This window comes from Actinia tenebrosa, unplaced genomic scaffold (assembly GCF_029948245.1).
Source record: "Actinia tenebrosa isolate PJP-AT-01 unplaced genomic scaffold, QUT_ActTen_1.0 PGA_scaffold10__47_contigs__length_13832649, whole genome shotgun sequence".
NCBI lineage: Eukaryota > Metazoa > Cnidaria > Anthozoa > Actiniaria > Actiniidae > Actinia > Actinia tenebrosa.
In genome coordinates, this window is record NW_028292570.1 from 1,798,697 (window position 1) to 1,826,679 (window position 27,983).

At 38.7% G+C, this 27,983-nt stretch overlaps 2 protein-coding genes and 1 pseudogene across 4 annotated transcripts; 2 read left to right on the forward strand and 1 right to left on the reverse strand.

Moving 5' to 3' along the window:
- The first annotated feature begins 58 nt into the window (after positions 1 to 58).
- On the forward strand, positions 59 to 27,971 carry LOC148912722 (pre-mRNA-processing-splicing factor 8-like; annotated as a pseudogene).
- On the forward strand, positions 4,365 to 8,141 carry LOC148912723 (uncharacterized). Its single transcript, XM_089026468.1, has 11 exons — positions 4,365 to 4,890; positions 5,004 to 5,107; positions 5,514 to 5,626; positions 5,802 to 5,875; positions 6,006 to 6,115; positions 6,350 to 6,448; positions 6,710 to 6,802; positions 6,913 to 7,022; positions 7,118 to 7,270; positions 7,432 to 7,551; positions 7,648 to 8,141. The coding sequence occupies exons 1-11, from the start codon at positions 4,781 to 4,783 to the stop codon at positions 7,795 to 7,797; spliced, it is 1,236 nt and encodes a 411-aa protein (XP_088882594.1). The 5' UTR covers positions 4,365 to 4,780; the 3' UTR covers positions 7,798 to 8,141.
- On the reverse strand, positions 7,952 to 10,604 carry LOC148912724 (uncharacterized). Of its 3 annotated transcripts, XR_016119122.1 has the most exons (6): positions 10,377 to 10,604; positions 10,199 to 10,269; positions 9,946 to 9,988; positions 9,517 to 9,547; positions 9,303 to 9,366; positions 8,948 to 9,081 (listed from the first exon to the last, which is right to left on the reverse strand). XR_016119122.1 is itself a non-coding variant. In XM_089026474.1 (5 exons), exons 3-5 carry the CDS (start codon positions 9,947 to 9,949, stop codon positions 8,781 to 8,783), a joined length of 336 nt encoding a protein of 111 aa, XP_088882600.1. In that variant the 5' UTR covers positions 9,950 to 9,988; positions 10,199 to 10,269; positions 10,377 to 10,531; the 3' UTR covers positions 7,952 to 8,780. The 3 variants fall into 3 exon arrangements, 2 of the variants coding, with proteins under 2 accessions (XP_088882600.1, XP_088882599.1); XM_089026474.1 differs by lacking the exon at positions 9,303 to 9,366 and having other exon boundaries at positions 7,952 to 9,081; positions 10,377 to 10,531; XM_089026473.1 differs by lacking the exons at positions 9,303 to 9,366; positions 10,199 to 10,269; positions 10,377 to 10,604 and adding an exon at positions 10,084 to 10,185 and having other exon boundaries at positions 7,952 to 9,081.
- Positions 27,972 to 27,983: the final 12 nt, after the last annotated feature.

The following is a 27,983-nucleotide window of genomic DNA, read 5'->3' on the forward strand; positions in this document are numbered from 1 at the left end:
CCCCCATAGCAACAAGCCTCTGGCGGGCAAGCTTTCCAGACATTCCTTGACAACAACAAGAGTTTAAGTAGCGGAGCGTGACCTTTCCAGAACTATAGTGTCTGTTTTATCCTTATATTCTTTGTCAAAGCCATTGATTTTCCAGAAGTACTTTGTTCAGATATTTTTCTATCTTGTGAACGTGTTTTAAACGTTTCAAATCAAAAACAGAAGGTTTTTTAGCGACTTGAAGACGAAGCGTCGAGGGTGAGACGCACGTGAAAATGGCGGATTTCACGGGTAAGTTGTTTACATGAGTTTTCTGTTATTTCAGAAACTAATGTTGATTATTTCATAGAAATACTTACAACTATATCATACGAGTTTATTTTCGGACTCTTAACTATGGTTTTGCTAAACATCGCCGAGTTTAAGCCATTTTAAGTCCGAACAAACTACCTCTTGTGCTTGTTATATTCTCGGCGTAGCTAGAGGTGTTATATCAGTGATACACCGGATAGCCAAGATCTACAGTATATATGAGGCAGTTCTTTTTTTAATATTGATATGCAAAGAGCATATTTTAATTTTGTTTCAATATTTATTGCGTTTTAGCTGAGTATATGACGTACGAGACCTCGAATACGGACCATGGAAGCACTGAGTCCAAGACACGATTTCACTGCAGTGTTCCTTTGTGTAATGGGGATTCGCGCTACAACCCAGCACTTTCTTTTCATCGATTCCCTAAAGACGCAACACTAAGAAGTGCCTGGATTACAAAAGTAAGGCGAGACGAAGGACCCTATTTCAAGGTAAATATGAAAAATTGAATGGTCTTTGCTTTCTTCAGTAAGATAATAATAGTTTTGGTCTCTTTTCAGATAACACACAGCACGAGGGTTTGCTCGAAACATTTCTTAGACAGTGATTACCGTCCCCCAAACAACTCAGGAAAAAGACTTCTCAAACCTGGCGTCGTTCCTACAATGTTCGACTTGTCTGGTAAAACCACTCAAAGGAGAAAATTGATTCGACAAGTTGACAGGTATATATATTTATATATAAAAAAGGAAATTAATGTGCCTAATTTACTGTTGTGAAAAATCCAACAAATAAATTGTATGGATATGACTGTTATGAGGGAAAATAATGATAATTCATTCAGAGTGCTGTCTTCGCCATTAATTTTACTTATTACTTCTGTTTTAGTGGGACTCAGACTGACGAGAGTGAGGATGAGAATGATAATAATGTACCTGATGTACCTGAGCCCTGTCCTGATTCTGAAGCAGCACCACAGCCTGAAAGAACTCCTGTTGAAGCAGAAACAGAGGCCCTGAGAGCAGCATATGGTGCAGCTCAAGTTGAAATAGAAGCCCTCAGAGCCCAACTTGCAGCCTTAAAATTGCACAAGTTTGGTATAGAAAGATTTTCCTCTGATGATGACCTCATAAAGTTTTACACTGGTTTTGCTACCTATAATCATTTTTACAGTTTTTATGATTTTGTCACACCTTCTGCTCAGTACATGAAGTATGTTTATTCTGCTGGTATTCAAAAAAGCAGGCCTTCAGCTCGCACTATGATTTTGATTGATGAGTTGTTTTTGTTTTTAGTTAGAATAAGACTAGGTTTGTTTGAACAAGATTTGGCCGATAGATTTCTTATTACCACATCATCTGTTACTTGTGGTGTTGATGAAAGTACATTACACGTTATTGATACAACTATTGGCACAAATGAATGTACATTTTCTCTTAATGAACAGCAAAAGGTGTAGTATTAAACTCAGTAGAATTTTATTTTATTTCTTTTGAAACCTCATATATGAGGATTTATCTTGTAATGTAGGCTGTACGACTCACTATTTTTTCAATTAATTTCTTTAAACTTTGAAAACTTAGAAAAGTTTCAAATTGTATTGAATTTTAAAATTTTCATTTAACAGCTCGCAAATGGCAGCAGCTTCAGTCCAAGAGATACAGCGAGAAGCGCAAGTTTGGCTTCGTGGAGGCACAAAAAGAAGACATGCCTCCAGAACATGTCAGAAAGATTATCCGTGACCATGAAGATATGTCCAGTAGGAAATATCGGCATGATAAGAGAGTGTACTTGGGGTATGTATTGTGAATATTGTTCCTTTCAAAATCTGATACAGCATCCATCAATGGTTGTTGTTTTTGAACCTCAAATAATTAGCAATAAGTATTAGACCCCTTGCAGCGCGTCTGAATGCAGCACAATTTGGAGGGGAAAACGACAGGTTTCCAGTTGCTGGAAATTGAATTTTTTTAGTTTTGTCCTCTAAATTGAGCTTCTTTGACATCACATGCAAGGGGTATATTTAACTCATTTTTGTAAGTGAACTATATAGTTTCTTAAAGGAATAGTAGTTGCATGACTGTGTACACTTGGACTTCATGGGATAAAATTTGAGACAAGTACCATGAAAGATATAGATTTTTCCTCTGACACATTCATGACAGGAGACAGTGATATATCAATATGTCTCATGATTAGTTATTAATCTGTCTTGTTTTCGTAAGCTATTGAGAGGTGCAAGGCTTTGCTTTTAATCAACGGCACAGAGTACTTCCATCTTAGAAGATTAACAACAGGCAAACATATTTTACCCTGGCCATTGATAGTTTTACCAGATTTTTTTCATGTCATCCCATTTTACTAGCAAATTTTTAAATTTAGTATTGAATGTATATATTCCATGTATGCATTTACTAAAAATATGCCTATTAAATGTTGCAGAGCTCTGAAGTACATGCCTCATGCAGTCCTGAAATTACTGGAGAACATGCCAATGCCGTGGGAGCAGATTCGTGATGCCAAAGTTCTATACCACATCACTGGAGCCATCACCTTTATAAATGAGATTCCTTGGGTTGTAGAACCAATCTACATGGCTCAGTGGGGGTACGTTTTAGTTTATTATGGAAATATTTGGCTAGTTGGCTTATTTGGTTCAGCATGAGACATGAATTGTAAAAGATCTGGAAATGGTTAGATCCTCATATACTCTTAAAGATGCTTAACCAAAGACCCTACAAGGCTTGATTATGTCATTATTTGTTTCATAATTAGAGATACAAGTTGTCAGTGAGTTTAGATCATAGACTGAACATATGATTCATTTTATTCTCATGTTTCTTATGTCTAATATTAATGTATGACAGAACGATGTGGATTATGATGCGTCGTGAAAAGAGAGATCGTCGTCACTTCAAAAGAATGAGATTCCCTCCCTTTGATGATGAAGAACCACCTCTAGACTATGCGGACAACATCCTTGAGGTTGAACCACTGGAACCTATACAACTAGAGCTTGATCCAGGTGAAGATGCTGCTGTCTGTGAATGGTTCTATGATCACAAGCCACTAGCAGAAACAAAGTAAGTCTTTTATAGCTGTGTCTTGTATACAGGAAAGCTGTTTCTTGCAATGTGTCTTAGATCAGGCCAATAGCCCTTGGTTATTGGCTGCTTTAACCACAGGGACACTTAAAAACTAATCATTCCATGTGCTCCCACAAGCAATCTGTCAAGTTCCTTTTACATGATTTTATTTTAAAACAATAGAGCAAATTGTGTGCACATAATATTTTGTTCAAGTGGATTATTGTAGTGGGAACAGGGTTTGTGCAGGTCCTTGAACTCCTTGAAAAGTGCTGCAATTTAAAATGCATTTTCAAGGGCACTTGAAAAAATTGTCCATGAAAAAATGTCAGTAAAACTTTCAAGATATGTAAACCATGAGTCGTTGTCATTGGTTAAAATTAGAGATTTTCACTACATCTTGGGAGAAGCGTCTTTTTTATTATTTTTTGCTTTCCAGAACTTAGTAGCCCAATGTTTCGTAGATATCACGTGACAAATTGGCACATCTCGATTAGTATTGGTATTTTCATCTTATTTTTTTAATACCAAAGTAAAACCCTCTTAAACAGGAAGTTCCACTATAAAAAGGGGGGCTCCGCCCCCTTACGCGTCAGATCCGAGATTTAAATTTTTAAAATGGGTGAATTCAAAATGGTGGAAGTGGACGGGGAGAAGTTGAGAACTTGAAAAACCTTATCATTGTTGAAATATGACGATAAATGTTATAATTTTATAATAAAAACATTTAGAAATCAACGAGGAATTGACATCAGCTTAGTGTATTTAAGTTATAAACGAAAAAGTGGAAAAATACAAATACCGAAGAATGTAAACAAAAGCGTACGGTGTATGCGATATGAAACCCCCCAAAAGCAACCTATTGTTTCCGCTTTTGCTCAATGTTTTTGTACGTTTTTGCGCGGGAAAATACTAGCAGCTTTGACACTTTCCATATTTTCGTGTTTTCTTTGCTATTTTTGTTAAAAATGGCAGCAAAAGAATGCCGAAAGAGAAGTCGATTTACCCTTCAATTTGAAGATAGTGAGGAGAAACTCTCATTACTTCGCGAGAGAATAGCGGAGTCTAAAAAGCTATTGAAAGATTTCAATAATTATTCGTGGCTTTTGAAAGTAATAGACTTTTACGACTCTCATCATAAAAGTCAGTCTCAGAGTTCATATGCCGTTCCGGAAAAACTTGAAGCGAAAGCTAAACTTCACGTTTTAGCTCCGCCTTCTTCTTCCTCTGGTCAGCCGTCAAGGGCAGAAATCCACACAGCTCTGGAGGACGACGACGGAAAGTACTTTATCGCTTGTACAGCTACGATTCGTAGCCTGGTGAAGGGCTTGACGGAGTCCAAAGGATGCTGTTCTGTTTGCGGTGGGTTTTTGCTTCTTGGCAGCTTCCAGATGGAAAGAAGAGGGCACTGTGGACGTATAAGTTTCAGATGCGAAAACAACCATGAAACTGTCTGGTTTAGTTCGGCAGTACTGAAATCAAAATACGTCGCTAACCTCAGGTGAGCACTTCATTCTTGTCATTTTTTTTAGCTTATAAATCATTATCTTTCTTGCAATAGTCAGTAACAAGTTTCTTACAAATGTTTGTTTACTGTTCCCGGGACTGTCTTAGAGTAATCCATGGATTCATGAGCTCTGGGTTGACAGAAACCCAATACAGAAGCTTCACCGAAGCAGCATTTCTTGGTTCAGTTGAGCACACATATCTCGATACAGGTAGGTTTAGATATTGCCATCGGATATTGCGATATTAGATGATTTCATGTGCAATTTCATTTTATTACTAGTGTTTTGATTTGTGCATGTGTAATAGTGATAGCATATACTTCTATTGCACTGTAATTGATATCATATTTATAACCTTTATGTACTTTATCTTGCAGCCTACTTATTTTGACCCCTATGAAGATTTCACTGACACTACACTTTAGCTACAACAAGATAATTCAATTTCATTTCTGTTTGATTTTGTTTTGTATTGTTTTTTTCTTTTTTTTTTGTTTGATTGTTTTGATTATTTGATTATACACATTCTGAATCAACATGCATGCAGTTCACAAGAGAATTTGATTCATTTCCCAACCCTGTTTATGAACTTATAATTCATCCGTAATGTTTTTAGTTTTCAATAAAATGGGCTACGTTGCTGCAATCCAATCAGTGTATGAGGACAGCACTCGATCAGTTATGGAAGAGACCCAGAAGGAGCAAGACTATATAGATAATGATGGTGATGTAAGTGCTTATATCTGCCAATAGTTCATTTTACAGTTCATCAACTAGTTTTTCAACTAGGATGCTTTTAGGTAGAATTTTGCTAATTTATTCATTCATCTACTCTAACTCAATTGTATTTCAGTAAGATATAGGAAAAAAAAGAAATTTATATGATATGTTGTTTTGAATACAGATTGTTATAACTGATGCCAGACATGATTCTTCTCGTAATGCCCAACATACAACAGTAACAGCTATGTCATACTAGTAAGTACTAGTAACTAGTCCTGACTAATTATTGTGTATAAAAAGAAACTCTATTTTTACTATTATGTTCTGGGGTGAATTGATTGATCTAGCTCTAAGACAACAATTCATTCTTTTATTCAATTATTAGCAACAAGAAAATACTTATGACGGTGAACTGGTCAAAAGCTACCTTGGCCACTGCAGCTTCGAGAGAAATACCCATGACAAAGGTGTTATTTGACAGATTTGAAGAAATTGGTATGAAAATTGAAAATTCCTATTCTGTCTCAATTTCAAAAGTACATTGTACATGATTTTGTACCTTTAGGGCTGGTTCACACTAGGTATATAAGCATAAGAACCTCAAAGAGTAGGAATAACAAAAACTTTCAGTCACTTGGAAAACACTCTGAGTTTCATTTGCATATGCTCTTATGTGCTTGTGTAGCTGGTGTGAACTTGCCCCTATTAGCTAGTGTTCTTTTACCACAGGACATGAGGTTGCTGAAATTTGCCATGACAATGTTGCAGCCATACAAAACTGGGCAGTAAAAGAAAAACGAATATTAAATTCGTATGACACATGGCATGGTAATGTAATAAAATATAAAAAAATGTGTAATTGCAGAAATAAATTGTCCTTATAACCCCACAGAGGATTTTTTTAAGACCCCCACCCTTCAAATTCCAACTTTTTTACAAACAAACTCTGTAATTTTATCCTGTCTCTGCCCTCACCCCTCAGCCAATCATAAATGAGGATAAATTTGGAACAAAAATAAAAATTATATATTTATTCAAATTCAATAGTTTTTAAGGAAATATTCAAATGATTCAATTTTTGATCTGTAGGTGGAAAAAACATGAAAAAGCTGATGAAAAATATTACCACAGGAACAAAAAAGAGCGAAGGAACCACTTGGTTTTCTGAGCTATCTGATAAAGGTAGGATCTGCATTTAAATGTGTACATTTATTTATCAAATTACAGTAATTCTAGATGCTTTACCTTATCAAAGCAGTTTAAGATATTAGATTTTTCATTTTCAATGTTAGCTAAAGCAACAAAAACACATTGCTATTACACAATGAAAGACTTTTCTACTATAAACAAGACAGCTGAAGAGTTCAGAGCAGCACTATTGAATGTAACTGAACATTATCAGGTGTGTAAACTCCTCAACAAACAATGACAGTGTAACTTTCAACATAATTATATTTATGACCCATATATTATTGTTGTGATTTATTTTGTTTCCAGGGTAAACATTCCAAATGCCCAAAGGAGAGCAGGTGTTGGATGGCTGACTATGTATGCAGCAAAAAGTCTTTGGAAAATCCAAAGGCAATTGAGGCATACAGAAAGGCCATCACTGACAGCCTGATCTACAGAAATCCTGAAGACTATATGAGAGTAAGTTTATTAATAATTTTGAAGTATTCACGTCCTCTGGTTTTGTGAGCTAAAAGTTTAGAAACATAAATGTACTTTGAATATTTTTTTTCTACAGGCTGCAGCTATTTTGATTAAGCTGATTATTTCTAACTAATTACTGTTTCAATTATTTCTTGCAGTGCCGTGATACTTATTGGATAGAGTCCTTCCATTCCACTCTTTTGATTTATGCTCCCAAACGAATCAACTTCGGGGATGATAGCTACACAACAAGAATCCAACTTGCAGTTCTCGACTGGGTATGTTTTATATAGAACTATACATTGACTATATTAAACTTTTTGATATAAAAATACATTTTTCATGTAATTAACATTTTTTTATAACTTTCTCAGAATGAAAATGTCAACAGAGATGTTTTCTCAGTCCAGAACTACCAGTATGCCAGAAACCCAGATAGAAAGGCCCCTACAAGAGTGAGAAAACCCAAAACTTTTAATTTTAGAAACTCTATTTGGCACACATTCTTTTCTGCTTGTTTGTAGTGTATTTGCACTTGTCTGTGTTTCGTTGGTGTTGTTCGCATGTTTGTTTGTGTTGTCACCACATACATGTTTTCTTTGGTGTGATCTATGCATATAAAATGGCTCTTTTCAGAGCCGCCCAATTTAAAAAAAGTGAATGGTACAATGCACTAAATAGACATTCAAATAGTTTTTTTTTATAAACTATAGGGTACAGGTAAGTACTAATGCATATGAAATGTTGCTCATATGGGTGTTTGATTCTTGTGTATTTCTTTTACAGATTTTTACAATTCAGAGTGTTTCTTGTTTGCATATTTTGTACATTTTCTCCTTTTACAAATAAAAAATGTCAATAAACTTTGTGTTTTTGCTATTGTTCAATAACTGTATTTGTAATTTTCAAAACAATCAGCATCTTATGAAGTTCTATGAAAACTATATAAAATAAAGGCTATGAACATTCACAACCAATACACACTATGCAGGAGCTGTGGAGTCACAAGATGGTGATGAAAAGAAGTAAGCCCCTACAAACACTTCAAAGAAGTAATAATCCAAATTCTGAAGCTGAGTTAACAAATTGACATCAGATCTTTTACTTCTCTGTCCTATTATTGATGATGAAAATAGCCAATCAGCAAGCAAGAAAGACAAGACAAGACGTCCAATATATGGGTTTACAACAGTATACAGTAATTGAATATAAAAGAAAAAATACTAATTTATTATCATTTAACAAGTGAAAGGATTCCTGATATCATTTTCTAGCATTTTACCCATATTATTATTTCCAATTATAATAGATAGTGCATGTTGGGTATTGTGAACAATCCGCATCATATGGTAAAGTGGTCAATAAGTGGTTGGTAAATGGTCGGTAAGTAGTCGGTAAATGGTTTATAAGTGGTTGGTAAGTGGTCGGTAAGTGGTCAGCCAGCACCTTACCAACACTTCATTGTACGGTGCAGATTGTTCACGATAGCCGTGATTGTTATGAAAAATTATGCACGTCTATGACCCATATATGGAATATGAGGAGGATTTGGCCATCTTTTCCTCACATCTTCAACAACACATAGGGGCATTACTTCTCTTACATCACCAATGTGACACCCCAGTTCCTGTTTTCTCTCAAGGTATGTCTGGTTGGACCATAAGCCCTCCTTTTTCAATTTTCTATAAAAGAGTCTGTACTCTTTCAGACGCCTTGCATGGTTAGTTGACAAAGGTCGTCCTCTAGGCCTTGCTTGTCCTAAAACCACACAAGGCATCTGAAGGCAGTAGGGGCATTTTCCAGTATCTCTAGAGAGAAGGAAGAACAAAACAAAACATCAGTTGGAAAACAAATGATAAGATGATACTTATTTTGTTGGTGCTATGAAAGCAGGGCCGTAACCGGGGGGAGCACTGGGTGCACGTTCACCCCCTTCCCCCCCCCCCCCCCCATCTATCACCTTTTTTTGGTTCTGCTTTCTTTTAGTTACCTTTCCCCTTTTTTTTTGGTTCTGCTTTCTTTTGGTTACCTTTTTTTTTCTCGATTATGTTTATTCGATGTGCACCCTCCTTGTAAAAATTCTGGTTACGGCCCTGAAAAGCAATGTCATAATATTTTTCCACTTTGTATAAATTACAGACTGAGGTGAATATAAATATATATACGCTAATTGTTGACCCTATTTTTGCTAAATAATATATATAAATATATATTTCAAATGTCTATTTTCGCAATAATTGTACCTTGTCAAAGAGGTATGTATTCTTTTGTCACCTGAAACAACAAAATGATATTAGGTTTTCTCACCATTTTTTAATGTGGTTTTGCTATTGATAACTTTGATAAGAAAAAAATGGTTTTTGACAAAACTGCATAGTCACAGTTAGAAGCCTTGTATCATCGTATACGCGTAATTTGTGTACTACTTTATGGCTAAAAAACCTCAGTACGATCAGTAGAAAATGTGAGATCAGTAGCTTCGTTTGGTATTTTTCTGATAATTGCCGGTCATTCATATCTTTTCTTGCAAAACAAATTATAACAATGTAATTATTTATAAAAGCCTGCTTGAGTATCATTCCCTGTGTAAACAAACAGCGATAACCTTGACAGAACCGCCATCTTGATTCAAGGACAACAAGAACAACAACGAACAAGACGATTTGACTTACCCATTATTTTTATTTTGGAGCTTCTCTGAATTCCCTTATTGACCTAAAACGATAAAGAAAATAAAGAAAAACTTTGAAATATGTATTTTGCTTGGAATGACGGCAGAATAACTTTGCAAATCCAGAAATATACTGTGCCTTCACCAAACGAGAGTTGTCAGTTTCGCGGGCTTGCTTTGTTTCTTTTGCGCCGGCGCATCGCATTATTACTGACTAAATTTAGCGGCTTTACCTGTTACAATTTACAGCTCACCTCTTTCTGTTGTTTGTTTATTTATTTCATCTTCATTTTCTTTGTTTTCTTTATTTGATTTGGTTTTTCTTCTAAGAAACAAAAAAAAAATTTCAGATAACACACAAAATATTTTCATTTTGACGGATATACAGTAAAAACTAAATGCTGAAAACTTTTTTATCGACGTCACACTTACCGTTCTGTGCATGTGGAGTCCTAATAAAGGCTTTCTTTTCTGTGAAATGCGGTTTGGTTGCTTGCTTTTGTTTGTTTTTTTATTTTGTTTTTTTGCCGACCTAGCCGTCTCACGTTTCTAAGCAAAATTATAAGCGGAGATCTGCACTCCACGGTGATTGACAGATAACTGACTCGAGTTTGGCCTGGCCACGCGCCTTTTATACCGGAACTTCCTGTTTAAGAGTCACTCCTTGAAAAATGTCATTTTGGTCCTTGAATACTCCTTGAAAACTCATTGAATAATTTCTTGGGAACCTAGCACCAACCCTGTGGGAAAGTTTGGTACTTGAAATGTGGAAGAAACAAAAACATATCATTATGGTTATCCCCACATTCAAAAAATTCTAGACATACTTTTATTTGTTTCTATCTTTAGGTATTTAAATGGAACATCATACCGACGGTGGAATCTCACACTACCTGTCATGGCAACACTCTATCGTCTTGGCAACCAGCTCTTATCTGATCTAGTTGATGAAAACTACTTCTACCTGTTTGATTTGAAAGCCTTCTTCACAGCTAAAGCTTTGAACGTCTGTATACCTGGTGGTCCAAAGTTTGAGCCTCTGGTGAGAGATTTCACCATCCATGAAGAAGACTGGAATGAATTTAATGACATCAACAAGATTATCATTCGACAACCTGTCAGAACAGAATACAGGATTGCATTTCCATATCTGTATAATAGCCTGCCATTCAAGGTTCAGTTGCCGTGGTATGTTGAATCTCTACTTATTTTATAGACTAGCTAATCTAGTGATATAGAAATGACATTACTGCAATATTGAGATATCATGAAGCCTGAAAAAATTGACCAGCGAAAAATGAAAAAAATTCCACCATAACGATAAGGCCCCGTCCACACTATGCCGGATAAATTTGAATCCGAATTTTTATTTATTTGGTTCCATTTCGAAAATTCATTTTTGGTGAAGAATTGTTCCGGATTTGCCCGGACTAGTGTGGACGGTAGGCCTAACCGAATAAATAAAAATTCAGATTCAAATTTTTTTGTGTCATTGTTATCAAGTACTTAGTCGCAATATTATTTTTTCATTTGGTTGCCTGGAAATTCATAATTGTGAAATTGTGAAAAATAATTGTGAAAAAGTGAAATCTCAGTTTAGCAACTTTTCTCAATTCTGATTGACTAACATTTTTCTCAGATCAACTGAAAGCTGTGAATTTTTTTTTTTTTGCCACTGAAAGGAACCAATGTTCTTCAGAATAAGGGTGTTGGCTTGGGATAGTGGCTAGAGTACAAGAAGGAGTAGGTTACCACTGCCGTAGGTTATTGAACGTAGAGTCATCAATGACTGCTCACCTCTCCATACAATTATGTTGTAAGGCTGGCTTAGGACAGCAAGCTGTTTCTTTTGTTAAAGGAATACACAACATTCCATAGCCTGTCTGGTTGAAACTCTAGTGTTGTTTATAGTAAAAGTATTTGATTCCAGGTACCATAGGGTTAGTGTTGTGTACAAGTGTTGAAACTCTAGCAATTGTTTATAGTAAAAGTTTTTGTTTCAGGTATCATAGGGTTAGTGTTGTGTACATCAAGACAGAGGACCCTGATCTTCCTGCATTCTACTTTGATCCTCTCATCAATCCAATCTCTCACAGACATGCTGTTAAGGTAATAGATTCACTATGCATATGGGTTAAGTGTCTAATGTAGTTATTCTATTATTAAGAAAACTGTCAAATAAAAAAAATCCATTGTAAGTTATTGTGATTTTGAGCCATCAGCACAGGTTTATATTGGCGGCTAATTGAGAGAAAATAATCCAGTATTGGTCATAGTCTCAATGCTACGTATTGTGATTTTCCTATTGTGAGGTAGTTCTGAGCCAACAATATAGGTTTATATTGGTAGCTCTCTCCTGATTAAACTGATAGAAGAATCATGATACAAATTCCAATGGTGATTTGTTCAATAGGCCCATGAACCTCTTCCTGATGATGATGACAGTTTTGAACTCCCTGATGACATCCAGCCGTTCCTACAGGACAGACCACTGTATACTGATAATACTGCTAATGGTATTGCTCTTCTCTGGGCACAAAGACCATTTAACTTGAGGTCTGGGTGCTGTAGGCGAGCCATGGATGTACCTCTTACTAGTTAAATCATGGTATGATAATTCACTGATTTGATTTTATTATTGAATACCATGCTCCTTGGAAGATCACATGAGAATAGATGGTTAACAGCCATCAGCCCTCACCTAACAGGCTGTTATTGTGGATTTACCCAAGAGGTCATAAAGAGTCATTTTTTTTATCTAGGTACAGAGAACATTGCCCATCAGGACATCCAGTCAAAGTGAGAGTGTCTTACCAGAAGCTTTTGAAATGTTACGTCCTAAACGCATTGAAGCACAGACCACCAAAGGCACAGAAGAAAAGGTACAGTCTACACCTAATTGAAAAAACGTTGTCGAGTTCAAAAACAGGTTATATCATCAAAGCTAAGACCGAAGGGGAGCATGGGAAGACAAACAATTATGCTAATTTCATGCATATTGCAGTTTTCCCTTCCTGTGCACATTTTATGCATCATGGCTTTGGCATGTTGTTAATCTAGGTCGACCGACTTTGCTCTACTGTGCATTTTGACATGTCTGTGCAAATATGATACACATTTTGGAGTACCCAAAATCCTTTTCGTTCTTAGCTTCGATGATATGACCTCGAACCCAAATACGTTTCTTTAATTAGGTGTATTTATTTCGTAGATATGGCCTCTATTCCTTTGAGGTGGAATATGTTTTAATCACAAATTCTTTCATGATTTTTGCAGGTATTTGTTCCGTTCATTCAAAGCCACAAAGTTTTCCAGTCTACGACTCCAGACTGGGTGGAGGCTGGCCTACAGGTCTGTCGTTATCAGGTATCAGGTAGGGAGATAACATTCTGTAGTCTGAATAGAATTTCTACCTATTTTAATGATCAAAGAGTGAGATATTGTCATCCTAATGGTTCCATTTCTTTTAGCTTGCCGATGGTCTGCAGTACATGTTTTCCCATGTGGGTCAGCTGACAGGCATGTACCATTACAAGTACAAACTGATGAGACAGATCAGAATGTGCAAGGATCTGAAGCATCTCATCTACTGTATTACAGATTCAACACTGTAAGTAACAGTCAGTCTGCACTGTAATTAGGACCTATAGGTATGTTAGCTATTTATTAGTCACCACATTACAATAGTCATTTTGGGAATTTTTCTCTGTTGTCAATACTTCTTGAGCAACACAGCAGTTTTGATTTTTAGGTGCTGTCAATCAAAAACTACCTACTCAGACTGTTAGTAATTTGATTGATGGGAGCCAAAAGCCCAGACATCTGGAAATATAGTTAGTTGACTGAATTGCATAATTATAAAAATATGTGTAATTGATTGTTTTCTAATGATCTAGGGAGCTGTTGGCAAGGGTCCAGGGTGTGGTTTTTGGGCCCCAGGCTGGCGTGTGTGGCTGTTCTTCCTCCTTGGTATTGTACCACTCCTGGAAAGATGGCTTGGCAACCTGTTGGCTAGGCAGTTTGAAGGCAGACACTCCAAGGGAGTGGCCAAGACAGTCACTAAGCAGCGTGCGGAAAGTCACTTTGACTTGGAGTTGCGTGCAGCTGTGATGCATGATATCCTGGACATGATGCCTGAAGGGATCAAGCAGAACAAGGCTAGAACTATCTTACAGCATCTCAGCGAGGCCTGGAGATTCTGGAAGGCCAATATTCCATGGAAGGTAAATTTAGTTTTTATCAATACCCTGAAACAACCTCTGGGCTGATCTAAGTCAGGGCATGGCTAACTCACAGATCAAACCCTGAAACAACCTCTGGGCTGATCTAAGTCAGGGCATGGCTAACTCACAGATTGAACCCTGAAACAACCTCCGGGCTGATCTAAATCAGGGCACAGCTAACTCACAGATTGAATCCTGAAACAACCTCTGGGCTGATCTAAGTCAGGGCACGGCTAACTCACAGATTGAACCCTGAAACAACCTCTGGGCTGATCTAAGTCAGGGCACGGCTAACTCACAGATCAAATTGGAATTTAGCATGTTTTGTGGAGGGAGGAAAACCAGAGAACCCAGAGGAAACCCTTGAATCAAAGGAAAAACCTAAAAACTCTACTCACATGGGATAGTGAATCCAGGAATCAAACTGGAGACCCCAGGGGTGAGATGGGAGTGCACTGCAACTATGTCGCACTTGATTCTTACATGTAGATTGAAGCCTGGCTCTGACATCATTGTCCTATTTTGCAATAGAAAAGGTTCATCAGATACAAATGTTCTTCTGTCTATCAGAAGAAGAAAGAGTTCATTATGATAATTTTCCTTTAAGGTGCCTGGTCTGCCCATTCCAATTGAGAACATGATCCTGCGTTACATCAAGGCCAAAGCAGATTGGTGGACCAACACAGCTCACTACAACAGGGAGCGTATTCGCCGTGGAGCAACAGTAGACAAGACCGTGTGTAAGAAGAATCTGGGGAGACTGACCAGGTTGTACCTGAAGGCTGAACAAGAGAGACAGCACAACTACTTGAAGGTAAAAGACAACAGCAAATTTTACCTCGTAGAGTGTGGACAATATGACCTGGAAAAAATATTAAATTTGTACCAATAATACAAAAAAGTTAGATTGTCTGTTACTCTAGTTTATATTGGATCCCATCTTTACATCTGTAAGTATATTGAGATTTTGTACAATGTCATATGATAATATTTACGTTTTTATTTCCATAGGATGGTCCATACGTTTCAGCAGAAGAAGCTGTAGCCATCTACACCACCACAGTCCATTGGTTGGAGAGTAGGAGATTCTCTCCCATCCCCTTCCCTCCACTCTCCTACAAACATGACACCAAGCTGCTGATCCTGGCCCTGGAGAGACTCAAGGAGGCATACAGGTCTGTTGAAGAATATTACTGTGCTCATACTCCAACTGGGACCAATTTGATAAACTAGTATCATTAACCAATCATATTGTGACATTTAGTTCAATATTTTTAACCAGCCAATCAGATAGCGTGAGAACGTGATAATCAGATTGGTTGATGCTGTTATCAGTTCAATCTCTGTCTAGTTCACTGTCATCTGATTGGTCAGTTTTATTAAAGTGGTCCCAGTTAGTGTGTCTGCACAGTAACTGTTATATATTCTTTAGTGCCCTGTGTGGTGGAAAACATATCAATGCTGAGACATTTTAGTAATTTTCTTTAAGAAATCTGACAAACAAATAGGAAGGTTGGTGAATTACACCCATTTCGATAATTATGAATTGTATCTCTAAACTTGTAGGTTTTTCAGTTTCTGTCACTCAAAATTTCAAAGGTGTGAATATTTGATATTGATGGAAGTCAGAACCCAATCTCGTACCCAGAGCCCTTATTTCTTACTGCGCATGCTCGACGAAATAATTGGGCTCTGGAAAACTCCTATATTTCCTGTGCTATGACTGGTTCTCGAGAACAAAGGAAGATACCGGTAGTAAAAATTAAAGTACTAGGGAAAATGAACAAGATGGCGTCTCGAAGTACACCAAAAAAGCCTGTAGGGCCAGATTTTTCAAAGTTTTGCCAGTTTTGTAATGGAAATTGTATTGATGTCCATCCAATAGATATTTTCGGATTTAATTTAACTGAAAACCATCTTCAAAACCTAATTTTCCAAGCACAAATTCACATGCTCGTTGAACATCGTCCGCCATTTTGAATTTACCTAGTCTGTCATAATGCGCATGTACGAGAAACCCAGAATCTGGGTCTTCCGGTTTGGAGTTTTCCGCAGCCCAATTATTTCGTCGAGCATGCGCAATAAGAAATAAGGGCGGTGGGTACGAGATTGGTCAGAACCCCAGAGATTATGAAAATGGGATTAATGGTAGAATGATAGAAGGTTGGTGGCTTAATATCACTGACGTCAAATCAAACTGAATTGAGTAATAATGTGAATTCTGATTGTTGTATTTTAGTGTGAAGAGTCGACTGAACCAGTCTCAACGAGAAGAACTTGGTCTGATTGAACAGGCCTATGATAACCCTCACGAGGCACTCAGCAGAATCAAGCGTCATCTCCTAACACAGAGAGCTTTTAAAGAGGTAGATTGTCTGAATCAAATAACAACTAGAACACCGTTGATGGAAGAACTTCAATGCTTCATCTGCATTAAATCATGTTTTTTTGATACAACCAAGTTTTCAGCTCTCTTGGCCATTATCAGGGTTAAGGTAACTGTTAACAAAATTATATGTCCAGGGCTTGAAATAGAAATTTTTTTTAGCCTGCCATAGTCATTCCAGTAAATTTTGCATGTCATTTTATTGTTCATTCAGTGGCAGTGCATCGTTATTTTTGCCTGCAAAAGCTGAACTTTGGCCATTGGCAGGCCACTATTTTGAGCCCTAATGTATTTGAAAGTTTGGTTAAAAATTTGTTCAGAATTTTCAAAGCTATCTAAACCAAGTTGCAAGTTTTGAGGTGAACAGCGGTTGGATGAATAATTATTTGATTTTTATCCCACAGGTTGGCATTGAGTTCATGGATCTTTACAGCCATCTCATACCTGTCTATGATGTGGAACCACTAGAGAAGATAACAGATGCCTACCTGGATCAATATCTTTGGTATGAGGCAGACAAGCGCAGGTTATTCCCCCCTTGGATCAAACCATCAGACACAGAACCACCTCCGTTACTAGTCTATAAATGGTGTCAAGGTTAGTTTTCCCCCAAGATACAAAAATAAACACAGTTTATTAGACTTCAGATTTCTAAAGATGTTAGAAGCAAATGTAAGACTACATGTACCCGATTGGTCTATTTGTGAGATTCAAGGATTACCTAACAAGAATTGATCTTTTCTGCCAGGTATCAACAACTTGCAAGACGTGTGGGAAACATCAGAAGGAGAATGTAACGTGATGATGGAATCCAAGTTTGAGAAGCTCTATGAGAAGATTAACTTGACGCTGCTCAACAGACTGTTGCGTCTGATTGTGGATTATAATATTGCTGATTATATGACAGCTAAGAACAACGTGGTCATCAATTACAAGGTATGGACAGTAAAATTAAGCAGCCCTAGATAGTCCATTCCTATCCAGTCCGTTCCATGAGTGCAACCATGTGACTCAAAATCTCTTGAGATATGAATAACAATGAAACAGCCGCCATATTAGTTGATCTATCGAGAGAAGGTAATGAGGAATGCATTGTTATTGTCAACCAAGATAATGGTTATGACGTAACATGCACATTAGACCACAATGCACCATGGTTGCTGTAACAGAAAAGGTCGATGGCTTGACAGCTCACGATTTACTTTTTTTTTTTGTTTTCCAGAAGTAACCATTTAATTCTCTCTCACAGGATATGAACCATACCAATTCCTATGGAATCATCCGTGGTCTTCAGTTTGCCTCATTCATTGTCCAGTATTATGGTCTTGTACTGGATTTACTTGTGCTGGGTCTACAGCGAGCTAGTGAGATGGCTGGTCCACCACAGATGCCTAATGATTTCTTGACATTCCAAGATGTAGATACTGAATCTCGGCATCCAATCAGGCTGTACTCTCGTTACATTGACAGGATACATGTGTTCTTCAGGTGAGCTCATTTTGAGCAAATTTCCCTTTAGTATGGATAACATGAGGTGATATCTAACATGGGCTTTTTGTGACATTCAAAAAAGCTCTCATTCACTGATGGGAACTTTTTTTGGCTGATTGAAATCCAACAATTCTCTTGACTTTTATTCATTTAGCTTGATATATAACAGATGTATTGTTTTGTAAAGGTTCACTGCAGAAGAGGCTCGTGATTTGATCCAGCGCTACCTCACAGAACATCCCGACCCCAACAACGAGAACATCGTGGGCTACAACAACAAGAAATGCTGGCCACGTGATGCACGAATGCGCCTCATGAAGCATGATGTCAACCTTGGTCGTGCCGTGTTCTGGGACATCAAGAATCGTCTTCCGCGGTCTGTCAGTACATTACTATGGGAGAACAGCTTTGTGTCTGTGTATAGTAAGGATAACCCTAACCTGCTGTTCAATATGAGTGGATTTGAGTGTCGTATTCTGCCCCAGTGTCGCACAACCTTTGAGGAGTTCACACACAAGGATGGTGTATGGAACTTACAAAACGAGGTGAGTATAAAAAATGTATTTTGGACCATGCTCTTACAAGAACACTAAAGATAGCAACACTGATGGTGAAAGCCTTCTTCTTTTGTGTCTGCCTTTGGAAGTTTTACTTTGAGCACAGTTTTGATCATATGTGTTATGAAATCCCCATGTACTAATAGCAGTTATTATGGATGCATGCAAATGCGACAACAAGCATTGTGTTGGCCCGATAGCTTCACTTGTATGATTCTTAAAGCAAAAGAATATTTCTTTGAGGGCTCAACTGTAGTAACAGCTATTTCCTTGGTTTTCTTGAGATAAAGTTTATTTTCTAGGATGAAAAAGAAGAAAGGAAAGAGGAAAGAAAAAATAGGAAGGGGAAGAAGGGAAGGAAGGAAGGAAGGCCTGCAGTGCAAGAGGTCTATTTCAAACATTAACAAATTTCCATCTATTTATCAGGTTACCAAGGAGCGAACAGCCCAGTGTTTCTTACGTGTGGATAACGAGTCGCTAGGACGTTTCCATAATCGTGTCCGTCAGATCCTCATGGCTTCAGGATCAACTACATTCACCAAGATCGTCAACAAGTGGAACACAGCGCTGATTGGATTGATGACGTACTTCAGAGAAGCTGTCGTCAATACCCAGGAACTGCTAGACTTACTGGTCAAGTGCGAAAACAAAGTAAGAATTAAACTCTTGAATCCTCTAGTTTATCGTGTTTTCTAGCGCTGTAAGACTATCCAGCTGATCTAGGATCTAAGACAAAGAGAGGTTTAAGTGAATAATGTACTTCAGTTGATCTAAATGTTCGCAAAATTTAAATTGCATCCTTTGTTCCAGATTCAAACCCGTATCAAGATTGGTCTAAACTCTAAGATGCCCAGTCGTTTTCCCCCAGTAGTGTTCTATACACCCAAAGAATTGGGTGGCTTGGGTATGTTGTCCATGGGCCATGTGCTCATCCCACAGTCTGACCTCAGGTAGGTATTCCATGGTGCGATATAATACTACAGTGTAGTTGTTTAATCACTAATACAAGGAAATGCTGTTTCGTTGCAGATGGTCACAGCAGACAGACGTAGGTATCACTCATTTCCGGTCTGGTATGAGTCACGATGAAGATCAATTGATCCCTAACTTGTACAGGTAGGTAACTTAGATACATAAATAAACTTCCAAAAATGAAGGGGATAGGGGAGGTGGACATCCAATCATGGAACGAGGGCCACAGGGTTGTAACCTTTTCAAAACAAAAACAATTAATATATTTATTGACCATTGGTCTAATTATACTACTTAATAGATTAATATATTTTTTGTACTAATACAGGTACATCCAGCCTTGGGAGAGCGAGTTTATTGATTCTCAGAGAGTCTGGGCTGAGTATGCGCTTAAACGTCAAGAAGCTAACGCCCAAAACAGGTCAGTTTGCTGAGGCTCAGAATGTGCCAGTACTGAAACATGCCATTTTCTTATACTGCGAATTTATTTCTTTTTCAGGCGTTTGACCCTAGAGGATCTCGAGGACTCTTGGGATCGTGGTATCCCTCGTATCAATACACTGTTCCAGAAAGACAGACATACTCTCGCTTACGACAAGGGATGGAGAGTTAGAACGGATTTCAAACAATATCAGGTACCAAAATCTAGATATTCTCTATGCTAGTTATTGTCTTACGTCTCAAATCATGGAGGTTACATGGCGTGGTATACCTGTGGTAAAACAGAACTATCTAACTATCAAGTGCTGTGTTGTTTAGGTCTTGAAGCAGAATCCATTCTGGTGGACACACCAGCGCCACGACGGTAAGCTATGGAACCTGAACAACTACCGCACAGACATGATCCAAGCTCTAGGAGGAGTAGAAGGAATCCTGGAACACACGCTGTTCAAGGGGACCTACTTCCCCACGTGGGAGGGTCTGTTCTGGGAGAAGGCTAGTGGTTTTGGGGAATCCATTCCATGAAGTACAAGAAGCTGACGAATGCACAGAGATCTGGTTTGAATCAGACGATTCACTCTCTGGTGGTCACCTACTATCAACAGGGCTAACGTAAGTGTGGAGAAAAACTCTACAAAAATAGTCACGCTACAGAAATAGTCACGCTACAGAAATAGTCACGCTACAGACTTGACGACATTCATTCATTCGCTCGCAGTGCGCGAGTTTACTACAGATCCATTTGAAACACTCAAACGTGCTACACCGTCACGGTAACGGTCATCCTTTCACATACACACAACGTCTGCTCTAATTGCTCATCGTTTTCAATTGCGCGGCCACAACCCATTTGACATTGCGCTAAACCTAATACTTCTTATCATAGAGCAGTTTTCGAATGACTGTGAAAAGCTCATGGCAAGAACACGGTCGTGACACAGCAAAGGATACGTCAGACCAATTACATTACACGAGAATTTACTCTCTATCCAATCAAATGCCCAAAACACGACATAAACACGGCGCGAACACGGTCGCGCCAATGTCACGGCACTGCCAGACCAATCACATTGCACGAGAAAAAACAAACAAACACGCCAATTAAGATTCTAAAAAAAATCACGGCACGGCACGCATACGGCACCGACTTTTTCAGTCATACAAAAACTGTTCTAATATCAATCGTTCTTAATATTACAGGTATATGTTGGATTCCAAGTGCAGCTTGATCTGACGGGTATCTTTATGCACGGTAAAATCCCTACACTCAAGATCTCACTCATCCAGATCTTCAGGGCTCATCTTTGGCAGAAGGTTCACGAGAGCGTCGTGATGGATCTCTGTCAGGTAACAATACTATTCTTTGTTTGGTCATCTCCGTTCGCCGATTAACGGGTTCTGTGTGGTGAATTCTTCTACTCGGGACAAGTTGTAAAATGCTATAGGCCTGATGTCGGTCTTTATATGAAATTGAATCAAATATTAGCGCTACTCTGGCTTAGAACTACACTCAGGCAGGATAAGGTGGATATTTAGTGCTAACGTATGAGAAAACAGGAAAGGTTATGAAAAACAGGCATAACGCTGATGACCATTTTTTCTTTCTTTCTTATGGTTTATATCCTTATTTGACCCGAAAAGCCTAAAAAAATGACGTCCTGATAAGCCAGCCAGCGATGCATGCACAAAATAGAGTATCAACGATAATCATCCAGACATATCAATGTCCTGAGGATTAATAGCCAATTGTTTGTTTGTTCTTAGGTGTTTGATCAAGAACTAGATGCTCTAGAGATCGAGACGGTACAGAAAGAGACGATTCATCCACGTAAATCGTACAAGATGAACAGCTCGTGTGCCGATATTCTGCTGTTCGCTGCTTATAAGTGGAACATCTTCAAACCTTCCCTTCTCGCTGACTCCAAGTGAGTTCACTGCTTCTCCTCTATGCCTCATCACATTAATGTGTCTTCGAAACGCTCTGTTTTTTTCCACATCAAAAATGCAGCGAAAGCTTCGTGTTCATATTAGCGTTTTCGAAAACGCAGATACATTCGGAATTAATGCGTTATGAGCTGCGCATGGGAAAAACAGACACACCCGTGTGAATAACTTAAGCGTTTATAAAAGGCGCCGGTTATCGCTTGTCCACACGAATACGACATACCTCCGTTTTCAAATGTCTCAACTCTGGAGAGTGTTTTCAAATGTATGTTTTCATGTAGACTCGAGGCCAAAAAGCATCGAAAAGTATTCGTTTTCCTGATTACCGTAGACGGGGGATTTTAGATAAATTATGTAAGATACAGAGTGTAAACATTTTGTTTTTGTGTATTAGTGACATGATGGATGGATCTGTCAGCCAGAAGTACTGGGTGGACGTACAGTTACGATGGGGTGACTACGATTCCCACGATATCGAACGATATGCACGTGCTAAGTTCCTGGACTACACCACAGATAATATGAGTATCTACCCCTCCCCTACTGGGGTACTGATTGCCTTTGATCTGGCTTACAATCTTCACAGGTATGCGAAGCACTTCACTTGCAAACACGTGGTTAGAAGGGAAATAGTAATTGGGGAATGACTTGAAAAGCCAGAAATCTCGTCTGTGGGCTCGCCACAGGGATCCCAAGCACTAAAATAAACTAACCTCCGACTTTCACTATTATTTATTTCAGTGCCTTTGGCAACTGGTTCCCTGGCATCAAGCCCTTGATACAACAAGCGATGGCTAAGATCATGAAGGCTAACCCTGCCCTGTATGTCCTGAGAGAACGTATCCGTAAAGCACTCCAGTTGTACTCTAGTGAGCCTACTGAACCGTACCTGTCGTCACAGAACTATGGAGAACTTTTCTCTAACCAGATTATCTGGTTCGTTGGTGATACGAATGTCTATCGTGTCACGATTCATAAGGTAAGGTGACCAGATGTATGTAACCATTATGCAACACTTTGTTCCTTTAAGTCTTTTCTAAGTACGATTAACATGGTGCAATCTGATCTAGCTTGGGTATAAACCACACAAGACGAATCTTGATAACCAGAAGGTGTTTGTACCCGAGCTAGACCACAATGCACCATGCTAACTATGAGCAAAGATTTTTGATATTTCAGTTTGTTAACTCCTACATTTTGTAACATTTTTGTTGGTTTTTAGACCTTTGAGGGTAATCTCACTACCAAACCCATCAATGGCGCCATCTTCATCTTCAATCCTCGCACAGGACAGCTGTTCTTGAAGATCATCCATACCTCTGTCTGGGCTGGTCAGAAACGTTTAGGACAGGTAAATACTTTAAAGGCTAGCGTTTTCCCCCGGGTTCTCTCCGTTTTACCTCCCTCCACGAAACCATTTACACCCGATTGCAGTTCGATATTAGAGTTAGACATTCGCAAAGTCCTCTACCCTTTGTGTATCTTGACTGGGGTACCTCTCGCGACTTCGTTGCTCCCTTGCTACGCTAGCCAAATTCTCGCTTTGCCAAAAATAGAAAACTTCGCGGGAGACAAGTGAGGTCGACTTGGGGCAAGTCTATATTAGAGGTAGCCATGCTTTCTAATTCCATGAGGTTGAGTAATAATTTTATTTTCTGCTTGTTAGCTGGCTAAATGGAAGACAGCCGAAGAATTAAGTAGCTGCGTTGATTCGTTCGCTTCCGGTTGAAGAACAACCCAAATGAGCAGATTATTGTCACAAGGAAAGGAATGTTGGACCCTCTCGAGGTAAGAATAGACAATGCTACGATGAATTAAAGTAGAGTTCTTGGTTACATTTCCAAAATAAGTAAAAATGGCGTCGATGAAATACAGGAGCAAAGATCTTATTTTGTTCTATTATTATTCCTTGTGATATTTACTTGTAAGGTTTTTGTTTAAGCAACATTATCGTTATCTTTTTAGGTTCATCTTCTTGATTTCCCTAACATCGTCATCAAGGGTAGCGAGTTACAACTACCTTTCCAGGCCTGCCTCAAGGTACGCTGTCACCATTGATGTATTGACACTTCGAGATGAAATTATTTTCCTACAGCTGCAAAACTTTTTTTTCCAGTATGACTCGGTCTTTGTCGATAATATAGCAAAGATTCTGCGCTCCTGCGAGTCCGTTTCTTGTTAATTTCTTGACACAAGACTAAACATGCATCAAGTTGTTGCAAGTTATCGAAAAACATGGCGATTGCAGGTCACATTGCGCGCAACACTTACAACTGCGCCATTGCTCTTGACACTGCTCTTATGCGCATCTTTTGAATCTTGTACATTCTGTAAAATGTTTATGTATCGTATATCAGGTGGAGAAGCATGGAAACCCATGAACACATGGCGATTGATAGTAGCACCTTACGACTGCAACATTTCTCTCAATTATTCAATCATATTCGTTTATGTGTCTTATATCAGGTGGAGAATCTGGGGAACCCATGAACACCATGATGGCGATTGATGGTGTAACACCTTACGACTGCACCATTTCTTTTGACGTTGTGCTCAAGTATACAATCTTATTTGTTTATGTATCTTATATCAGGTGGAGAAGCTGGGAGATATGATCCTCAAAGCCACAGAACCTCAGATGGTACTATTCAACCTGTACGATGACTGGCTCAAGACTATCTCGTCCTACACCGCATTCTCTCGTCTGATCCTGATCCTTAGAGCCTTGCACGTTAATGCTGATCGCACCAAGGTCATCCTTAAACCAGACAAGACCATCATTACTGAACCACATCATATCTGGCCTTCATTGTCAGATGAGGAATGGGTCAGCGTTGAAGTACAGCTAAAGGATCTTATCTTGGCTGATTATGGCAAGAAGAACAAGTATGTTGGAAATACTTTACTGTGTGGACATCACCTTGAGTTGTGTCCTTTGATTGTTTTAGCGCCACTTTAAACAAAGGATAAAAATGATACAGTAATTATATAAAAGGGTAAATTTTACACCGTCAAAAGATGAAAAAATGAAAAAACTTACTGACGTTTCGGACGCTAGTCCTTCGTCGCAGTAAAAGAGGAAAAATGGAAAAAAAAAAAAAAACTTTGGGAATTAGAACAGTATTGCAATAAAACGTCGCCAACAAAGCTCTTTTTATTCTTTTCTCTCCCCAGTGTGAACGTGGCTTCATTGACGCAGTCCGAGATTCGTGACATCATTCTTGGTATGGAGATCTCTGCTCCTTCACACCAACGACAACAAATCGCCGAGATCGAAAAACAGACGAAAGAACAATCCCAACTGACAGCAACTACAACACGCACGACGAACATCCACGGTGACGAGATCATCGTGTCGACCACCAGTAACTACGAGACCAACACCTTTTCGTCCAAGACAGAGTGGCGTGTCAGAGCCATATCAGCTACTAACCTTCATCTTCGTACTAACCACATCTATGTGTCGTCTGATGATATCAAGGAGACTGGATTCACATATATTCTGCCGAAGAATGTGTTGAAGAAGTTCATTGTTATATCTGATCTCAGGACTCAGGTGAGTCGGGTTCGAAATATATTGTTATCTATTCTTTCCTTATCCTTGACGTGATAAACCAAGTAGACCACTTGCATGTGACGTCAAAGCAGCTCAATTTTGAGGACAAAAACAAAGAATTTCAATCTCCTGAGAATTGGAAACCTATTGTTTATGTCCTCCAAATTGAGCTGCATTCTGGCAGACTGCAAGGAGTCTATAGTATTGCACCTTCTCGGTGTACACGTTGGAATTATCGTATTCCTGAAGTGAATATCCTAATACTGACATTATTGCATTGGTTTGTTAGATATCTGGTTATCTGTATGGCGTAAGTCCTCCAGATAACCCACAAGTCAAGGAGATACGATGCATTGTGATGGTCCCTCAGTGGGGCACACATCAGGTATGCCAGTAGTATACCCCAGTTTCGAGTTCTCTATTTGTATTTTCCATTTTTTTTGTTTGTATTTTCCATTTTCCATACATTGGTTCACTGGTCCAACACAAAGCGCTCAAGCGAAGCGCCAAGGTACTTTCAAAGGATTATTCAAATTAGAACCTTGGAACCTCGACTGAATGCTTTGTGTTTGACCTACTTTACTGTTGGTATTTGTGAATATTTAGACACGGATACGAGGCTAACCCTGTGCAAATGAGTCTGTAATCAAGAAACACAGTGGTGATTTGGAACTTGAATAAGGTCTATTGAATGATAAGTTGTCATATCTGATCTTTGGACTGATATTTTCTCAACAGACTGTCCACCTGCCGAACATGTTACCACAGCACGACTACCTTAAAGTAAGTTCCTTAAAATGTCATGTCATTATCAAATACTTGGATGCAACAGTGACAGAAAGAGTTTTTCTTTAGCTTTTATCTAGAACCACTACTAAAATAGTGATGTAGACATTTGTACACTTTAGATAGGATACATTAATCTTTTTTTATTTTTTCTAACCAGGAAGTGGAACCCCTTGGATGGATTCACACACAGCCTAACGAACTGCCTCAGTTGGGCCTTCAGGATGTTACAACGCATGCCAAGATCATGGCTGACAATCCATCCTGGGATGGTGAGAAGACGGTCATTATCACTTGCAGGTATGTAACAAAACTTGTCTGTGGACTGCAGACCGTACTTCTCTGTAGAGTACGTTTTCCTCATATACCCAGGCTTCAGGAGCGTAGAGAGGTCTCGATTATGGGGGGTGGGGGGGGGGGGGCAATGTCCCATTTTCCCGCCAAATCCACAGGAATCCCGCATGAATTATTAAATTTTAATGCCGAAAGCAAACTGTTGACGGGGCTCGTGCCCCCCTGCCTACGTTAGTGCCCTATTCTAACCTCGTCCATCGTTTCCCGTACAGTTTCACGCCAGGATCATGCTCACTAACAGCTTACAAGTTGACTCCATCTGGTTATGACTGGGGTCGTAATAACAAGGATACTGGTAACAACCCACGTGTTACCTACCATCTCATTACGAGAAGGTACAGATGCTCCTGTCTGATCGTTTCCTTGGGTTCTTCATGGTTCCTGCTCAAGGCTCTTGGAACTATAACTTCATGGGTGAGTATTCCTAGTAATAACTTAATATTTAAAGGACTTGCCACAAGCATCGGCATTAGCTGAATTATTGAGTGGTGGCTTTGGCCTCACCTCTCGTCCCATTTTTGAGTTTTCTCCCTTGATTCGAGGGATAGTTTTTTTCGCCGCATTCTATTTTGTGTGCATCCATTTCAAAAAAGGTTTGTTGGAACCACACAAAAAGCGATAGATCATTTTAAGACCGAAAGGAATTGTGGGCATGCATGGGTGTTGAAAATGGCAAGCTACGAGCAACGCTAACCTTGGTGTCCTTGAAGAGAATTGATAAAAAACACCAGTCATGATTCCAGCTAATGATTGGAATAACTGATCTCTTATTGTTAATCGTCTATCTACTTTGGGTGTGACAACCTTTTTGAAATATGTATTCAAACAAGTTTGGTTCCTCTTGATTACAACCTTGCTGATAAATGATGATTTTTTGCAGGTGTTCGTCACTCTCCTAATATGCGGTACGAGCTCCAACTGTCAAACCCTAAAGACTTTTACCACGAGGTACACACCGCCCTTCTCATTTCCTGAACTTCAGCGCGATGGAAGAGTCAGAGCAGATCACCGCAGACAGAGAAGACATGTTTAATTAAAGGAACTCTAATCTTTACCTTCCAATAGCTAGTCTGCTTATTCTAGCACCTCCAATAAGCGGCTCATCAATTCTGAAGATGGCTCACTCCACTAAGAATGTTCAAAGGACAAGCTTACAGAAATGCTCGCTATCTTTCTCGTAACTTTACTCTCACCTCATTTGCCACTTTTCCAATCAGTCGTCAATCATATTGTTAACGTAAAATAGTAAAGGCTTGAATTGCAAGCAGAAAAATGTTGAAATTTATTGCTCTCTGTGTGGTATCCTTTAACTTTGTATATAAGATACTG